Source organism: Taeniopygia guttata, chromosome Z (assembly GCF_048771995.1).
Source record: "Taeniopygia guttata chromosome Z, bTaeGut7.mat, whole genome shotgun sequence".
NCBI classification, from domain to species: Eukaryota; Metazoa; Chordata; class Aves; order Passeriformes; family Estrildidae; genus Taeniopygia; species Taeniopygia guttata.
Genome location: NC_133063.1, coordinates 53,081,815 through 53,101,524, shown reverse-complemented (window position 1 = coordinate 53,101,524; position 19,710 = coordinate 53,081,815). Strand labels below are relative to the sequence as shown.

Genomic DNA, 19,710 nt, shown 5'->3' with positions numbered 1-19,710 from the left:
TGAAGCTGAATGTAAAGAGAAGCTTTGTACTCACACAAAGAAAAATCTTGTACACACATGATCCGTGTTGGGAACTACCCATATCTCCCCATGTTTGTGCAGATCAGGTGAGGTTATCACTATCAGAAAGAGAACAAATTTCATAGTGATGAAAACATGCCTGGAAAACACTGCTCTCAAAATAGTCTTTTGAGAACGTGCAGTTTTCCTTTATGTGTCTGTGCTGCAGTGCAGATTTTGACTTGACTCTAGTACAAAAATGGAGATGAACTTGGTTCTTGTTTCTAAAATATACTTTTCCAAAAATACAGATGTTTGATGTATGGGAGCAAGTTGCTAAATTGAATGAAAGCTTAAAAATGCATTTATTAAAAACTGAATTTTAAAAGCTATAGGGCTGTTAAAGAGGGTCTGAGACCCTCAGCACTTGGAACAGATATTTGTGTTTAGTGATGGCTGACCCAAAACCAAGTTGCTTAAGACAAAGCCTGAAACTGCTATATGTGGGCTGTGCAATACTACCAAATATTTAAAACAAGTAGCAATTATGACTCAAGAGGTTCAAAAAGCTTGCCAAAACTAGATCGATGTATTTGACAACAGGTAGTTTACCAGCAGAATGAGGACAACACAGGAAAGAAAGCTTTTTATTGCTAACTAGAAGCTATACCATCAATTTACATTTGAAGATATCTAAATGCATTTGAAGAGCATCCTTCTGGACAAGTTTTTGAGCTGTGGGATGATCAGGTTCATGGTGTGGTGGGTGAAGAACTGACCAAGGGACTGAACCCAAAGGGTTGTAGTGGATGGGGCAACATCTGGTTGGTGACTGGTCACAACAGTGGTTGTTCCTCAGGGTTCCATTCCAGGGCCAGTTCTCTGTATTTATCCACCATCTGGATGCAGCAGGTGAGTACTGGATGCACCAGTAGCAGGTTTGCTGATGATCCAGACTGGGAGGTGCTGTGGAATCTCCTGAGGGACAAGAGGCCTTTGCAGAGGGATCTAGATAGATTGGAGCACTGAGCAACCTTAAATGGGGTGAAATTTGTCAAGTCCAAATGGTGGATTCTGTGCCTGGGAAGGAGTAACACCAGGCACAGGGATGAAGTGGGAGAGGAGTGGCTCAGGGTGGGTCAGCATTGCCCGGGCAGCCCTGAGGACAGACCCCATCCCAACAAACCCCATCCCAGAGCACCGAGCACAGCCCAGAGAGGGGATGGTCCTCCTGGGCTCAGCCTTGGGGCAGCCTCACCTGGGGCCTGCTGGGCCCTGCGGGTGGAGAAGGATGGGAAGGTCCTTCCGTGCATTCTGAGGAGGGAAACAGCTGGTGGGACGGCTGGAAAGAATGTCCAGGAGACTAATGGAGGAATTTGGCTGGTCTGGTTTGGAGAAAAGGAGGCTGAGGGGTGACCTCACCACTCTGCAGCTTCCTGAGGAGGTGAAGGGCACAGGGAGGTGCTGAGCACCTCTCCCTGGTATGCAGTGACAGGATGTGTGGGAACGATTCAACGCTGTGCTGGAGGAGGTTTAGACTGGACATTTCAAAGCATTTCTTTACTGAGAGGGTGGCATGCTGGGCTGGACTGGGGTAGAGTTAATTCTCTTCCCAATGACTGGCAGGGGGCAGTGTTTGGACATGCTGAACACAGTGCTGACAGTATAGACATGTTTTTGTTATTGCTCACACAGAGCCAGCCAAGGCCTTTTCTGATTCTCATACTGCCACGCTCCAATAAAGCTGGGGATTCATGGGAGGTTGGGAGCAGACACAGCCAGGAGAGGTTACACAAACTGACCAAAGGGATATTCCAGACCATGTAGCATCATGCTCATATAAAGTGAGGGAAAGAAGGAGGAAAGGGGATTTATGGCGTTGATCTTCCCAAATAACCCCTACATGTGGTGGGACCGGGCTCTCCTGGAGATGGCTGAACAGCTCTGTTGGAAGCAGTGAAGTAATTTCTTATTTTGTTTTGCTTGCGTGCAGCGGTTTTGCTTTCCCTATTAACCTGTCTTTATCTCAAACCATGAGCTCTTGGGCTTCTACAGTTTGGACTCTCTCCCCAGCCCTGCTGGGAGAAAGTGAGTGAGTGGCAGAGTGGGGCCTGGGTTGTGGTTGGGGCTGAACCACAATAGCTGGTCAAACTCTGACTTCCTACAGAGTGGTTGGTGTGCCCAACCTGTCAGTGTTTAAGAGGCATTTAAACAATACTCTTAATGACATGCCATGACGTTTGGGCAGCTCTGAATTGGTCAGGATTGGACTTGGGTGACAGCTGTCAGGCACTGAAATAGCCTGGTTTATTTTATTCTAACACTAACATTACCGCATGCATATTCAATTTTGATACTATTTCTTTCATGAACTGCAAATTTTAACAAACATTTCTTGCAATTGATTTTACATAAACTACTCATTAATAGTTTATAATAATCCCTTAAACCACCTTCTTGCACAGAGAAATTAATAAGAAAGCTGCAAAATGTATCTTACCAAATATTTAAAATTCTCTCTTATAAAGTTGTAATCCATTAGTAAGTGCAAGGAAAGAACAACATGGATGAAAAAGTCTTTTTGAAAGATGTAATTTACATTTAAAAAATCAGGCATTAAAGGCCAAGTGTTTAAGTTTTGTTCCTTGTGGAAGTTTTAGAACTAAATTTCTGTATTCTGTACAGTTCAAATTGCATTTTCATGTTGAATGACACATCCTTACTTATGTACAGCTGAAAGATTCTACTTCGAAATAATACATTTTCCACATTCTGTCTTAATTTTCACTTTTTTAAAAAAACAAATGGTCCAAATTATGGGCAAATTGGGTTAATATAATTTCTAAGACTAGTTCCTAACTACAGGCGCATTTCTTAGTCAAATGCCACAATTTGTTCTCAAAACCTGCTGAGGTTTCAGTGGTTATTAACAGAATAGCCAATTCTTTCAAGAGTGACTGTACTCAAGCATTAGATTTTAACTTCCTAAAATTTCTGAAGCAAACAAGGAGAACATGCTGGTTGCCAGATGCTTGTTTGAACAGTAAAAAAATATTTGGAAATTCTATATGAAAGGTGCTTTTTCCTGACTTTCATGTGTTTAAAGCATTTGTCAAGAGCTTGCAAGAAGTCAGAGCTTCAAGTAAAGGACATGACTCTGGTTTTCTTGATGGCTTAGGAAGAGGATCACATTTGAAACACAGACCAGATGATCAGTCACTACAGGTATATGATATCCCATGACAATTCAGCATTTACTACAGGTTCTGTTCAAAGAGGGGAAATGTTCTTTCTGAAGCATAAAGGTCAGCTGTTGAGCAGGTACTCCTACATCCACCAGCAGTTTCTTACCTAAACAACCAACTAAAGCTCCCACTGATTTGCACCCTATAATCTCTGCATCCTGTGGCCATGTCTACAACAGCTGCACAAGGGCTTTCAGCTTACCTTCACATAAGGCTATGCATTTTAAGTTACGGCTTTGCAAAAATTGTGACTGCTGTCCTTTCTTCTGTGACTGAGATGTAAAAAAGTGAGAAAATAGAATTAGTGCAGTAAAACAAACAGAGACAAAAAGCAACAGAGCAGACAGCTGCTATTTTCAGTGATTTATTAATGAACAAAGGAAGGGGCAGTCTTTCTAAAATGTCCCTATTTTATTTCTAAACGTAATAGAATTTTTAGAAAAACCCTATTACTTATTTGCATTACTGTAGGAGATATATAACTCCTTTATCCAGAAAAATAATATCCAAAAGTCCCTCATTATTACAAAATTAAAAATATTATCAGAAATATCAGTGTTACTGATAAACAAATTGATATCAGACAAAAAAATAGGAAAATAAAGGTAAATTTAGCCACTAATTCTCTGGTCACTACCCTTATGCTTTATTTGCCTTCCTACTTCTGACAGCTTCTACTGGGACATGCCAATCTACCTTCAAAGCAAGACTATTCTGTAATTTCTATGTGCTAATCATGGAGACATATCTAAGAGTTTCCTGAAATTTAGCTCTATGCACAGGTGCTGTGAGTTTGCTTTAGATATAGCAGCATTGTAATAGTTCAACATGTACAATTTGTGAAAAAGAAAAAATTACTTGCTATAAATTACACACTGCTCATTTCCCAGCAACAACCATTCTCATTTTGTTTTGCCTCAGTGCTCTTGAAATCTAAAACTCAAGAGGGCAAGGGGTTGCTAGGGGTCATAATGCAACCTGTATTTAGTTTTCATTCTCTTCCTAAATTCTTCTGCTTAGAAAAGAATGGCACAAAATCTGCAATGTGCTCCCTCGATTTTTACTAGAGCAGTTGGACTGTATTTGATATTTGCAGTCTCTGAAGTTGTTGACTTCAATCAATGCAGTAACACTGGTAAGTTGCACAAAGGAAATATTACCTCTCTTTCAGCTACTGAATTCCCAGTAATAAATCCCATACATCTTCCAGAGATGGTTGATACACCATACCTGTGATGTATTACTGCCCTTACTGCCTGAAGCTGGTTCATCTTTAGCTGACACCTTCTGCTGCTGCTTCTTGTTCATCCCTAGGAATATTAAAATTATGTAAGATACCCTGGCCTATAAAAACCATAAAAAGCACAGTTAAGTATGAGAATGGAAGAGTTAGCACAGTGAGAATCACAGTCTTTTGCATGGCACTCAAAAAGGTCATTAACTTTGTTAGAGAATATCACAATATAAATCCAGTAAATTATAGATACCTCTTCATGTATTGCAAAGACTTTTGCAAAGTTAAGCTAGCATTAAGTAGGTGCAAAAGCAGATAAACCTGAGCCTAAGTGCCACTGAATTCAGATCAGGAATATTCTTATGTGGTGGCTTAACAGGGTTGTAGGTCAGTATGTCCTCAATCCACTTGACCCTATTCAGGCTGAAATAGAAGTCTGATTTACTGTGAATGGGAAGGCAAAAATCATGACAGAAAGAACTTTAGATACTCATCTTTAGCCCTTTATGGAATTTTATTAGAAGTCTAAATAATTTGTATGAGTAGGCAATTTAAATTTTGAAATCTACCTTGGTTTGATCTCCTTATCTACACATAAAATATTAAATTATTTGATCCAGTTCCATCTCAGAAACTGAAACATATACAATTGTGCCTTAGATTTCATTCATATCCCTCATCTTGGTTTAAATTAAATTCCTGTTTTGCATGATACTATGGACTTCCTTGAGTTTCCAACATCCTATGTTTCAAAGAATCAAGGAATGGTTTGTGTTGGAAGGGACCTAAAGATCATCTCATTCCAACCCCTCTGCCATGAGTAAGGACACCTTCCGCTAGACCTGGCTGCTCTGAGCCCCATGTGACCTCACCTTGAACACTTCCAATATTTGGCACTTCGTAAATACAACTGAATTATGGGCAAGTTTAACTCTTTGAAGGAACGGAATATGTAGGACTCCTTCATGGTTTTTCTTAGCATCAAGGATTTACACACTTCAGTGGAACACAAGCCTCCTTCCTGGAGGAGACAGGTTGGAAGAGGCCAAGAGAGGCAGAGGAGCAATAACACACTGAAGTTGACAAAGCAGTATTGTCCAAAAAAAAGACATTTTGTTAGATAAGGATACTTCAACCACCACATTTAGTGAGACCTAAGAAGCCTTCATACTCATGTAATCTCTTATAAGGTAAAAGTGCATCTAGAGATAACTGATGTTGAAGTTCCTCAAATAGTAGCTCAAAAAGTTGAGCTCCTAAAACATGACCAAGAAACACTGAGTATCAGAAAGCACAACTAAAACTCAGAATTATCTACATACACATGAACACACATTAAACTATATCCTTGAACTTTCATATGTGAGGAAATGGTAAATACCACATACCTAAAGAAGAAAGTCCCTTTAATTTCTCAATGTACATGTCTAAGTGTCTTGTCTGTAAGATGCATTTGTTTAATATTTAATTCTTACATGGAAAACCCTGCAACACTCACTTCAGGATTCACTGGTGGTACAAATTATGTTCCTTCTCAGGCTAAAATAAACCCATTGAGTTGTACTTTCTATGTAGTCCTGACATAACAGTGATACTCGGGAATACTCTTAAATACACATGGTTGAACATGTCTATTGATCAATACTTGTTTTTTCAGATGAAGTCGTAAAAGACCATGAATTCATGGGTGGAGTTAGATAGAACTTAGGCAGGTATTGACAAAAACCACTAAGCTGGATTTCAGCTAAACCATCAAGACCTGCTACATATAGCTTTCAGTATTAGCTGATATTTACCTCAAGCACAAGTTTAAGAATTCTAAGCACCTTGAAAAGTAAGGACAGTGTTTAACAAGGTAATTTTCTATTTTCTTATTATTTATATAATTTTTAAAAAATAAATTTAATGACAGTCAACAACGATTAAATTGAATATAATGTTTTAAACAGCAAAGCTGTAAGAAGAAGCAGTAGAATAAGATACACCCCTATATTTGTCCAACTTTAGAGTGATTTATAAATATCACCTGAGTAACCAAATGATATGCTTGACAATGGACTAAGGTAGATTCCCCTTCCAAATATTGCACCATGGAGCTGAAAAAGAGCAGAGTGACTACTTAGCATAAATTTGGTAATGAGGAGAAAATAATAATTATTACAGGAACAGGTCATAGCACATTTGCCCATCCTACTTATTTATTCTGTGTAATTAACAGTGTTCAAAGAAGTATTTTAAAAAATCATGCCTTGAGTATAAAAACTTACATATATATATATGTGTGTGTGTGTGTGTGTGCGCGCGCGTGTGTGTGCGTGTGTGTGTGTACATATATATATATATATATATATATATATATCCTGGAAACTATGTCTAAACAAAAAACCAGATGCCCACACAAAATTCTACTGAAGACTCATATATAAAATTGTGGTTTCTGTTTTTAAATCTAGTATTACTATGGAGGATGTCTACAAAGAGTGTTTCTGTACATGATCAAATATGCCCTGGGATCCTCCTCAAGGTACATGGACTCAGCTCTGGGGAGAGCTACCAAACCCACAATGCTAAAATACTCTGCATTAGAGCTCCTCAGTCCCTCTCTAGTGCCTACTTTGCAATAGTGGTCTGATGATTCGGTCTGAGAAGTTTGCACTAGATCCCTTCTGGCCAGCACACTTCATGCTTCCATTCCCAAAGAAATCAGAGAGGCAGAGTGCTGCAAGCCCAGTTCCTGTAACTCTAGCATGTTTCTGGATCCTATGACACGGAGATAGTTTAGGCAGCTCTGACTTTCACTTGCGACTGGCTGCCTTACCGAGCAAAGCCTCCTAGAGGTGCTGCTCTGCAATGTAAAACTGAAACGCTGATTCCCGCAAAGGGATTTTCTAGACGTTACAGCAGACACATTACTTCATTTTAATTGCATCAGAAAAGTAAAAAGTACTTTTTCACAGGAAACAAGATGGTATTTGAAATCATCCCTTTTTCCAGCTATATGGCTACTAGAATGAAACCCCCTGAAAATTTGCCATAACTAATACGTAACCAAGCATGAACAGATTAGCTAAAATCTGTTTTGTTTATTTACCTGCAGCCTCGTATTAGAAGCAACAACTAAGCCGTTCCTCAGGATGGAATGCCAATTTTCAATGTGTGAACCACTGAATAAAATGAAAAAGAAAGAGGTAAAATTCACAGTGTAAAATATAAAAATTACATCAGAAATCTATTAAAACAGTAGATTCACAGCTGCAAACCTCAAATGCCAGAAGTAAAAAAATAGCATGGCATTTCAATAACCTTTGGTTATTAAGAATATATATACTCACTGAAATGCAAAGGTACTTCCGTAGAGATTTTTAGCAGCTCGGAAATTGGATTCTTTGGCTGGTGGACTGCTGAGAAGAAGGAACTGGTGGGGAGTGTGCATAAACTTCAGTTGCTGTAAAATATAAGAGTGCACATGTGAAGCGAAGTTGATTAATATGAAAGTATTATAATTCTCTGATGACAATTCTTAAGATATTGTGCTTTTCCACACAATACATGACTGCATCTAAATAACTGCATGAACTAAGTTGAAACTGGTCTCACTACCACAGTTTCAAGCTGAAATCAAATAGTAAGAATGACTTTCAGCTTATGAAACATACGGAAATTTTTGGAAACTAGATTTCAATTTAAAATGGCTTTAATAACTAAACTGAAGAATTTCATCATAGTAGTCTATCAGAGCTAACTTTGAATGAAGGTTATTTGGAAGGTTGCATATTACTATGCCCTTAAACAGAGGTTACTTATATGTGGATCTCCTGAACAGCATGTTTGTGTGCACTGCTTTCAGTACAATTCTGCATCTAATATTCTATACAGTAACAAAACAAAAAGCAATGTTTCTCTCACCTAATCCCAGATGATTACCAGGTAGACACCTGAACTTGAGTTACTCATCTCAAATGGGTTTTTTATGAACCTATTGATCTATTTCAGATATTTACAAGTTTCTAAAAATCATGACCTAAACTGCCTTATCTATTAAAGGAGTCCATGCAATCAGTTTGAATGTAGACACCTACATTTTGCTAGTAAACTCCCACCTGAAATGCTAATACAAGCTAATTAAAAAAAACAGAAAATAATAAGAAAACCCACAGACACTTACCCTATTCACTGGTAGCTTCACAATATGTGATCTATTACTAGAAATAACCCTGAAATAAGAAACAGATGTATTAGACGTAGTAACCAAACCAAAGTTAAAAATATGTTATGAATGGCCATCACAAAGCACCCATCTGTATGCCTCTAAACCTATCACATGGAAGTAGGCCAAACCTTAACTAGAAAATGAGATCAGAGGACCCAGATGAGGTCCCGAAACAGTCCAGAATAGCTGCAGTTGAAAACACCAACATTAATTATCAGGCTGGCCTTATACCTCAATACACTGGTCAAGTGATTATTCATTACAAATGATAATTTGATAATTATTATCTCATGTGAATAAACTTTATACCATTGTAGAAGAGGATGTGCAAGTGGGTCTTGTTTATCCATCTGCTTCTTTATTTCCAAGTAAGGTGCCTAAAAAAGAGGAATTACATTATTTCTAGGTTGAATTTTGTATGTTACATTGCCCATGATTTCATCTATTAAAGGAAATACATTATTAGGTTTAAATCACAGTTTTGCTGATATACAGCCTAGTAGAGTTGTGTGTTTTGACAACAAGAATTAGTATAGCAATTATTTTCCCTAGAGTAAAATAATAAGCATATAATTAGCAGCAAAATGACTATATTATAGCAAACATTGGTGACTTCAGGGAGAACAGAAGAAGATATCTATTTTTGTGTGACTCTTGATTATGAAATTGGACTGGAACTTCACAAAATTAAGTCTCTCAAAGAAAGTCAAACTAATCCATTTGGTATTTTCAACTGTTTCAAGATATAAATACCATGTCATATTGTCATTTCTTTGAACATTGTTCTTGATTTCAATCACAATGCAAAGCATCCCTTTAAAATTCATTAGTCCAAAAATTATTTTAACATTAAAAACCCAGAATGGTAATTATTTTCTATCTTTAAAAGACACCATAAGAAATCACAGAAACACCCAATTTCTAAAATTTTTACAAAATGTTAAACAAATTAACAAAAAAAGGAGTGAATTTTAATTTTCAATTTATTTTATTCCTCTCTATACATTCTGCACTCAAGAATCCCAAAGTATTTTGTTAATACACAGAACAAGATTGAAAACTGTTGTGAGGATACATATATATAGCAGTTGGAAAAGCAAGATATATGGAAGGGATTTAAACAACAACTTATAATCAGCTGGGTTGTTTGGGAAAGGAGTGTAAAAATAAACAGAAATACAACCATCAAATATGCCATGAGAAATAATACGACAGTAAACCCAAGAGACCCAACCTTCCAAGCCCCCAGCTATACTTAGTTGATAGAAAATTTGCTATAATAGAAATAAATATAATGTCATTCAGAATACCATTCAGAACATTGACACAAGATCAATTACTTTTGCTTTGGAAATAGAGACTCTGACTTTGGTATTTCCAGAAATGCAGCAGTTGGTGATGACCCCATTAAAATGTCTCATTATGCTGTTATTATCTCTTATTTAAACTTCAAAAGATCTGAGTTCTACTTCATTATTTTTATTTACCTGGCATTAAGGACAGGTTTGTTATTTTGAATAAACACTTCAATATCATTACAGTTATATAGGAAAGAAATTATACCATTGACTTCTCAACCCATCATATGCAGAAAAAGATCTTTCAAGATCTAGAAACAGTGATTCAGTTAGGTAAGTATTTTTAAATTTACCTGTGTCATCTCTCTGATGGAAGTGATACTGTCCAATGCTTTCATGACTCGGTCATAGTTCTTCTTCTGATGTGGCATAAAATACACAAAAAAGTTCAAAGAGTATTAGTATTTGGCTCTAAAAACACCTGAATTCTCTGGGTGTGTATAAAACCGAAGCTAGGAGATATGATGGGCAAACCAATTCTTTCAAACATTTCTAACTATTAGATTTCTTCTACAGAGTCTTATTCATCATCCAGAAAAAAATAATTGAAAAAATATTGTTATGATCTTTCTTCTTTGAATTTCACTGAGCTCTCCAAAACACTCCAAACACCAGCTCATTTTTAAACAAATATTTGTAACTAAACACAGTTAGTTGGACAACATGCTGTTGGGGTAAGTAATACAGTGACCCAAACGGATTTTAAATAAAATGCATATAAACAGATGTGGTCCCTCTGCCTCACCCCAATCTTTGCTGACCTATTGCTTAGGAGCCACTAACAGACAGCTCCACCGGTACCGAGTGAACAAGCTAAACAGTCCATGCTTCACACTCCACAGCAGCTTCACTCTTTCCCATCTTCGGGTCTTGCCAACACATTGCAGAACACCTCAGCCTCTCCTCACAAAGAACTCCTGCTAGCTGGCCTTTGCTCAGAGAGAGGGAAATGCATCCCAGCAGGGACATGCCAAATTCTCCTCTATGCCTTTGGGGAGATGGCTTTAGGGAGATGGGATATTCACGGCTTGAGAGCTTCCCTGAATGGCAGCATTAGGAGCCCAAGGAGCAGGTAATGCAAGCACAATTCTTTATTTCAAAATTGATGCTTGCACAAAATTCAACTATTAACATCTGATAAAACTGCATACAAGGAAATAGTAGTGAGAAAATGAGATGACAGCAACGACACTTCTAAGAATGAAAAGACGGACTGGAAATCCCCTGGCTTACATGACCTCTGTCTTTCAAAGGCCATCTTTCATTTGTGTCCAATGTGCATATTGAGAAAAAAACACTTAGAATATAAAATTTTGCATCTAGAATTTGTCTCTTAGAAGAGTTTCTTGGCTTTAACATAACCTACAATTTTGTCATGGTTTAGGGACGGTATTCTCCAATTTACTGTTGCCACTGAGACTTAGCACTGCTCAGTGTCCTCTTCCCTCTCCTCCTTCCACTTTCCCCCTGCTGTGGGACAGAGAATTGGGAAGCACAAGGTAAAGATCACAGGCTGAGCTAAGAACAATCAGCTGGAAACAGCAATGAGATAAGAAAACCAGTAACAAATAATATACAACTGCTCCCTCTGCCAAGTAAAATGGGAACTCTTTTCCCTCTTTTTTCTAGTAGAGACTCCCTTCCCCCTGCTCCCAGAAATGATGTGAGGTGGTATAGAATAGCTTCTGGGTCTCAGCCATACCCCATTCTGGCTACTGCAAAAATTAACCCTTTTCCTGGCCAGAACCAGGACAAGTCTATATTCAAGTACCTTGTCAGAGACAAAAAATAAAAAATGCAAATTTTTGAAAACACACTTGTGCTATATTCTGGAGCTGTATCACATAATAAAGGAGACTCCTCCATGAGAAGTCTTTGCTTTGAAATCTCATATATTACTAAAATCAAGAGATGACACAATTAAAGGTTGCTACTTACCCTGGGGTTAAAGGCCAGCATCTGAGGATCATTAGGATCAACTACAGAAGGATATGGCTCAAAAATGACAGCTTTCCTAGGTGATTCTAATGCAGACCGACACATAGATACTAACAGATCAACTACCTGGGGATAAAAAAAGACATATTTATTATGTTTATTCAAAATAAGTACTTTTATAAGTACTTACAATGTATCTTCCGATCTTCTTTATAATGTATCTTCCAATCTGCCTTTTTTTTACTTACACATTACAGTTATATTGTATTTCATTGTTACCTATGTTGCCCAAACTGTGTTATCCACAGGAGACAGTTACGGACTAAATTTTTTCCACTGACCTCAACAGAGTTTGGGTTCAGCCATGGCATATAAGAGGACCAGTATCTGGTCCTATTTACAACATCAAATATATTAGTTGATCTATTCCTTGCTCTTGTGCACACGTGAATTCCTGTATAAAATTTATTCACTAAGGAAATGAAATTGTGCTAGATCTGTGTATCTCTGTACAGACAGTAAAAACTTTGCTCAAGAACAAGGCGCAGTCTGTCAAATTTGCACCACTTTCTGGTCTTCTCCTGAAGACTGTAATCACAGAAACACTTGAAAACATTGCTTCTGCTAAATCCAGAATACTGCAATGATTTAACAGTCATCTGCACAGCTCACACTGGGGCATCCTCTTCTTTTCATCCTGTTGTACAAAATTACAACACTTCTTTGAGTATCTTTGATTTTCACAATTTCTCCCCAGGACTGTGCATGTAATGTGCACATAGATGGGTACATAAGTACATATACTACTTAGACACAGATTCCCATGTAATTGTTTCAAAATATGTAATTCAGAAGTTAAAAGTAGAACACAGCAATAATAAACATGAGAGAATGCAGCTTTATGGCACCTGTGAAATATAAATCCAGCTCATAATGAAATCCAAAACTGCTATATAAAAAGTAGCTGCAGATTAACTAATTTTCTCATGTTTTTTCTGCACCTTCTGAAAACACTCCTGTGTGAAAACAACTTTTTCACAAAAAAAAAAAGGAAAAACTGAGACAAGCTGGAGTTAGTAGATATTCCTGGTTCCCCCCACAACTCCACACAGATCAGATCTCATCTCACAGCTCACACTCATCTAGAAGATTTTCTACATCTGTCACTGTATCTGATAATTTGGATGGAAAAAAATGACGACCTTTTAGAGATTAAGAATGAAAATAAGAATAATGATGAAAGGGGCAAAGAACTGTGCTGTGGTGAGTCATATAGCTGCCATTCTCCTCCTCTGCTCCTTCAGCAAGAATGGACAATTTTCTCCATCAGTTTCAATATATTGTTAGTTGCAATTACTAAACATCTCACATATACTGAAAAATGAAATTACTTAAATAATGACCCCTTCCCCAATGGTTATCTAATTACTTTCCAGTTTAAACTATCAGTATGTGAGATGAATGTTTTGAAATATGGCATATACACTACCACTTACAAAGATCAGCAACCAGATGAGGCAGCAGACTTGTCCCTGTGTAAATGTATTACTGTGAAATTGACCATGAGTTCATCCTGCTTCTGAGAAGCACTTCGTAGTCTGCTGTCACAAAACACTCCTAGGGAAGAGCTGTTTGAGTCCCGAGATCTTTTGATGCAGAGACTCAAATCTATCTTGCTCTATGATTTACGTGATAGGACACTGTCTTAAAACTGGCACAGTTCTACTAAGAAGCCCTCCTTTAAACAGTTGACTCCTAGATTGTTTCAAATTCTGCCTTTTTTTTACACTTGATTTCCCCTGAGGTCATTGTTTTGAGTTGATGCAATGCAAAACAACTTAAACTGAGAGGTAAATCTCATATAAACCCTGTAATAGAGACTTGCATATACATTCCTAGGGAACAGAAGTGCTGTGGATCTATCAGATGTCCTTAAAACTGGGCATGGACTCCTCCTCAATCGGAGGTACTGGAGTAAGTAAGGATTAAAATAGTTGCATGAAGGACAAGAACAACACTTGCTGATGACAATTCCTCTTATGACATCAGTCCCTAAAGCAGTGCCTCTCAAGGGACTCTTTACCGGGAGTAGGAACTATCAAGCAATCAGTCATCTAATTTTCAAGCATTTTGCCTACATGACTAATACAAGGTAACTTGAGTTCAGGATGAAAAGTTTTAGAAAGAACAATCATTATTAAGGAGAAGCCATTGGATTATTTGGAGTGACAAAGTAGGTTTGTGCACCTCAGGAAACTAGCTGAAAGCACAAAAGACAAAATAGGATATGATTTCTAATGATGGGAACCTGTATTTAGCCTTCTTCACTAGACAAAATGATTTAGAGGAGGATTAATCAGACAAAAATGTGAACACCTTCCTTTTACTAGTAAGCCTAAGCTTCCTAGGCTTTTAGAGAAATAACCACTGTGCTGACAGTCTTTGCCATGATTCACACTGTCCTGAACTAATGACAAAAAGAGCTCATTTGGATCAAACTCTAGAATTGATGAACTTTTTCTGCAAACAGGAATGGGGAGCTCAGTCAGATCCAATACAGTGAGCTGTCTGCAATGCTGTCACTAGAGTGAACCTTAGCAGAATTTAGCTACCTAGGTCCAAGGGGACAATAGACAAAACCCCTTATCTAACTCTTTTATGCACTCTTAAGGTTGTAATCACTTCAAAATTCTACAGTAAAGCTCTGTAAATGTAGAGGCACTCCAGAGATCTACAGCAAACTCTGCACATGTTTGCAACACTGATACTTACATAAAACAGAGTGAGGGCTAACCAGGGCCACCTCTCCTCTACTTAGTCAGCTCTAGTTAAAAAAGCTCATATCTAATTTATAAATTTTAGAAAAGCAACCTTCCAGCTGTTCAAATACTTATTCAATAGGACTCCCTAGAAAACGTTTTCAGGGACAAGGGAACAGATCAGAGCTGGCAGATCTTTAGGAATGCCTTCCATAGCGTGCATGGGGTTCAATCCCCATGTGTAGAAAATCAGGAAAGGAAGACAAGATGTCAGCAAGGATGACTCCAGACTTGTGGATAAGACTAAAAGGAAAGAAGGAAATGCACAGGCAAAGGATGCAGGGATAGATATTCTAGGAAGAATACAGGGCTATAGCCTGCTTGTGTCAGGATGGGGTGAGGGAGCCCAAGGTGCAACTAGAGATGAACTTTACAAGGGTGCAAAGATTAACAAAGAGGCTTCTGAAGGCATGGGAGACAGAAAAGGAAGGTCAAAGAAAGTGCACCCCTCTTTGAACATGACTGGCAAAATGGTAACTGCAGATAATGAGAAGACCAAGGAACTTGACAGCTTTTTGCTTGTCTTCATTGGCAGTCTCCCCTTCACACACCTCTCGAGTTCATGAAGCTCAAGACAGGAAGTAGGGAAGCAATTGCTTCCCACTGTCAGTGAAGATTAGATTTGAGAGCCCCTGAGGAACATGAACACAGAAAGGTCTATGAGACCTGATAAGATTCATCTCAGAATCCTGAGGGAATTGGCTGATAGAGTTGCCAAGCTACTCTCTATGCCAAGTCAAAAGGCATGGCAGTCAGGTGAAGCCAGAGGTGACTGGAAAAAGGGAAATACTGCACCTATTTTAAAAAGGATAGAAAGGAGGGCTCTGGAAACTATGGATCTGCCACCTCTGTGCCTGCTGCGGGTGAGAGGCTGCACATGGCCCGGCCTTGGCACTCACAGCCCAGAGAGCCAAACGTGTCCTGGGCTGCATCCAGAGCCCCGTGGGCAGCAGGGGAGGGAGGGGATTCTGCCCCTCTGCCCTCATAGAGAGTCCACCTGAGCACTGTTTCCAGCTCTGGGGTCCGCAACATAAGAAAGGACTACACCTGTTGGAGCAAGTCCAGAGGAGGGCCACAAAACTGATCAGAAGACTGGAATGCCCTCCTGATGAAGACAGGCTGAAACAGGTGGGGTTGTTCAGCCTGTAGACAAGAAGGCTTTTGGGAAACCTTATTGCAAACCATTGACAAGATAGGGAAAATCTTTTTAGCAGAACCTGCTTTGATAGGACGAGAGGTAACGGTTTTATACTGAAGGGGGGAGATACAGACTAGATATAAAGAAGATTTTTACAGTGACAGTGATGAAACACTGACACATGGTAGATGCCCCATCCTTGGAAACATTCAAGGCCAAGTTGGACAGGGCTCTGAGCAACCTGATCTAGTTGAAGTTGTCATTGTCCTGGCTCATGGCAGGGCGTAGGACTACATGACCTTTACAGCTCCCTTCCAACTCCCATTATTCTATGATTCTATGATTCTGAATGTACGTGTAATGTAATGTCTGCCTAAATTTAAAAAGTTAAATGCTCACAGAGGAAGAGGTGGGGCTTCATCTGCACACCTCCATTTCTTACAAGCCTAAACTGCTATCCCAATAGTCTACCAAGTATTGGTAACTAGAGGTTACAAATCCAGTGGTCTTCAGACATCAGATGAAGAACTGCTGTGATGTTTCTCCACTCTCAGCCCCCAAATTATCAGGCTAGCCCAGAGATCCGAGGCTTTGAGGAAAGGAATATCAGGAGATGGCAAAGATTTCCAAAAGAGGCTCTGACCCCAATATATGATGGTGCAGCTCTCTTTATTCTGTGATGTCCAAGGGAAAGAGCAGGGCAAAAGAGGACGAACAGGAAATGTCAGGGGTTTATCTAGGCTTTGGACAGGGAGGGCTTCTTGGCTCTCCACCAACCCTGTCAGGGCAGGAAGGAGGGGTCCAGGGTTATCTGATCAGAGTCACAGGGGTCCCAGGGAATGGGGGAAAGGCATGTCCGAGAACAATGTAACACTGCTGTTCTGATTCCACAGTCATATTCTCAAGTGAGGAAGCTGATCTATACTGTTGCAACTTTCTGCCTTTGAGGTTGTATTCAGGCACCTACCAGAATAATTTCCAGTGACCATACTCACTAGTGCTAGTTAAAGTTAAATAAACTGAAGGTTTTTCTTCCAAAACACTCATGTTGCTTACTATGTAGAAGCACAGTAACCAGAAAATTGGATTCAAATGCACTTTTCCTTAAGATGTGCAGACTTTTACCGCAAGATCTTAAAGGGACCTTAAACATAAGATCTTTTAACTACTGTTTTAATGAAACATTAGTTTAGTGATTTGGAAGTGTAATTTAAAATACTTTAAGAAAACAATGATAGGGTTATAACTACATCAATAATTGAATTTAGAGTCAGGAAGCAGGCTTATATTAAATTTCTGATCCTTGAGAAAAAGGAAGAACCCTGTGTACTAATATCAGTAAGGACTTTCCCACTCCTATGTAATGATTGCAACAACAGATGCTCAGTGGATCCCTGCATCCCAAGACCATGAATGGGAAGTAACTTATTAATTGCATGAGAGTAGTAATGGCTCATTAGGTGAATTATCTCCAAATTACAATGGCTGCATTTATTAACAACCCAGGTGACCTAATTGAATACAACAGGGTACAAAAGCAGTTGCTCTAATTACATGGAAGCAAAACAATGGAAACACCTCATTAATACTATTTGAAGGCACCAGTGCATTTACAGCTAAACAGTGGACAAATAAATAATACCTACCAAACAGTAATTATATGGTGCATACAAGTCAAAACACATACTGGAAGAGACAGGGAGGACTGAGTAAACTACAGAAAACATCAGATAATCCTACCTGTGCCCCAGTTGCAATTTCATCAGCAGCTTCATTCATCACTCCTAATGTTTGGAAAGCAAATACACAGAGTTCCCGTTCACAAACAGTGGGCTATACAAAAAAAGAAAGTTAATTTTATTTCTGTTCTAATTTGAGTTCTTGTTTTTATCATGTCATGACCTACAACAAAACCCTAATTAATGCTAATGATTCATATTTTAACTGCAACATTAATTTCAAATAATTAATACATATCAATTATTGAGGAAGATACATTAGAGAAACATTTTACTAACCTGAAGAACTCTAAAACTCACAAGTATTCAGAGAGGCTACATTTAAAAGAAATCCCAGCACAGTTACAAAACCAAAATTACAGGCATAGTACCCCAATTTTCTTAAGATTATCTATCTGAAAGCTTCCTACATAATTAAACGTAATAGAGAACAAATCCTGAAGCTAATGGATGCAGATTTATTCGTCATAGCTTCTTGCACTGCTGTTCAGAACACACATAAAAATCTGATCTGGAAGACAAATTTCTTGAAGAGGCTATGTTTAATTTTTGACAATTTAACAAATCATTGGGAGACTATACGAAAATACATTACATTTTTAAGCATAAAGGCCATATTTTGAAGCTTACTTATTTTAAGAAATAAAGACACTTCAAGTCTTTTTTCAGCTATTAAATAATAAAACCCCCTACTTGTTGAACCAACTTTTGCCTATTAAAAAATAATTCATCATGGCATCACAAATAAAAAAACGTTTTCTCTAAACTGCATACTGAGTGAGAACTGAACATTTTGCCTTCGTAAAGCAAAGCAGAAATAAAAAGGAATGTAGCTTTAGGTAACAAAATTAGGCATGTCTTCATGAGCTTCCTAACTGTTTACAACCCTTACAGCAACTCCATCTTATTTACTGAAAGATAATTAGCAGACCAACTTTATAAAGGCTCAAGTAATATCATATCAGAACAACTTTATAAAGGCTCAAGTAATATCATATCATGAATTGTTACAAGTATTCAAAATGAACAAATAGTTGAAAGAAACACTAATTAAAACCTTCCTTAAAATTACCCAATAAACACAACCTGTTATGACAATGCTGAAAACAATCAAAAATAAATCCTGGATACTATTTATTCAAATGCACAGTATTAAATCCTAGCTCACTGAAACTTAAACTTATCTTTGTAACTGAAAGATCTGAGTCTAGTGACCACAACAAGTACAAAAGCATTTGTAGTAGCATGCTTTAAAGTTCAAGCCACTGCCTCTACAAAGCACTTGCAGAAATGGAAAAATTAATTAAACACACAAAGAAAACCTAAAATTTAGCTGAATCCTGTTTCAGGCAACAGCTTTGCCAGTAATAAGCACACAGACGCTTTGCAGCACTTAAAACATTTATTTGCTGGGTTTCAAACATTCAAGACCTCAATAAACATCCAAAATCTTCTGGACTGATACAGTCTCACTTCATTTGCTTTACAAGAGCTATCGTCTTCCAAATCCGATAATGTCACCCATTTGATTTAGTTTATCTGTCATACTACATTGCATTAGGCAGCAGATGAAGCCAGACATGATCAAATTCATTGTGTCATGGCAAGCTGGACATGAAGTATCTATTAGTGTCATTATTCTTGGGTGTTCCTCATTTAGAAGATGGTCAAATCATTTGTTCAGTGGGCTAACTATCACAATCAACAGAATACACATACTTCCTTTATTTCAAAGCAAGGAATAATTCTGGAATAGCTGAGCAATCCAAATTTGGCCATGCTTGTCATTAAGAAAACTTGTAAAAAAAGACTTATTTTTGATATTTTGTTTACAGTCTCAGCAAAGTAAGTTATCTTGAAACTAAATGATGGTAAAGGAACACACAATTTGTCACCATTTCTCTTTTTCCTGCCCCTTTGTTATGATCCCAGAATTGTCTGAGTATCTGAAGAGGGAAGTTAGGAAAAAAGACATTGCACTTATGTTTGACTTCGGAAAATTTTTTGGTGTCTTTTTGGTTTTGGTATT

At 38.1% G+C, this 19,710-nt stretch overlaps 1 protein-coding gene across 2 annotated transcripts in view; it reads right to left on the bottom strand.

Moving 5' to 3' along the window:
• The window catches only part of PARP8 (poly(ADP-ribose) polymerase family member 8), a 122,769-nt gene that overhangs the window by 10,254 nt on the left and 92,805 nt on the right, over window positions 1-19,710 (bottom strand). For both annotated transcript variants that reach the window (XM_002196996.6, XM_030257350.4), the window contains 11 exons: window positions 17,683-17,775; window positions 11,986-12,111; window positions 10,341-10,406; window positions 8,999-9,066; window positions 8,645-8,693; window positions 7,812-7,924; window positions 7,571-7,643; window positions 6,506-6,575; window positions 4,476-4,555; window positions 3,448-3,517; window positions 35-119 (listed from right to left, as the gene is read on the bottom strand). In XM_002196996.6, the coding sequence (XP_002197032.1) occupies window positions 35-119; window positions 3,448-3,517; window positions 4,476-4,555; window positions 6,506-6,575; window positions 7,571-7,643; window positions 7,812-7,924; window positions 8,645-8,693; window positions 8,999-9,066; window positions 10,341-10,406; window positions 11,986-12,111; window positions 17,683-17,775 (893 nt within the window). The remainder of the gene's footprint in view (window positions 1-34; window positions 120-3,447; window positions 3,518-4,475; window positions 4,556-6,505; window positions 6,576-7,570; window positions 7,644-7,811; window positions 7,925-8,644; window positions 8,694-8,998; window positions 9,067-10,340; window positions 10,407-11,985; window positions 12,112-17,682; window positions 17,776-19,710) is intronic.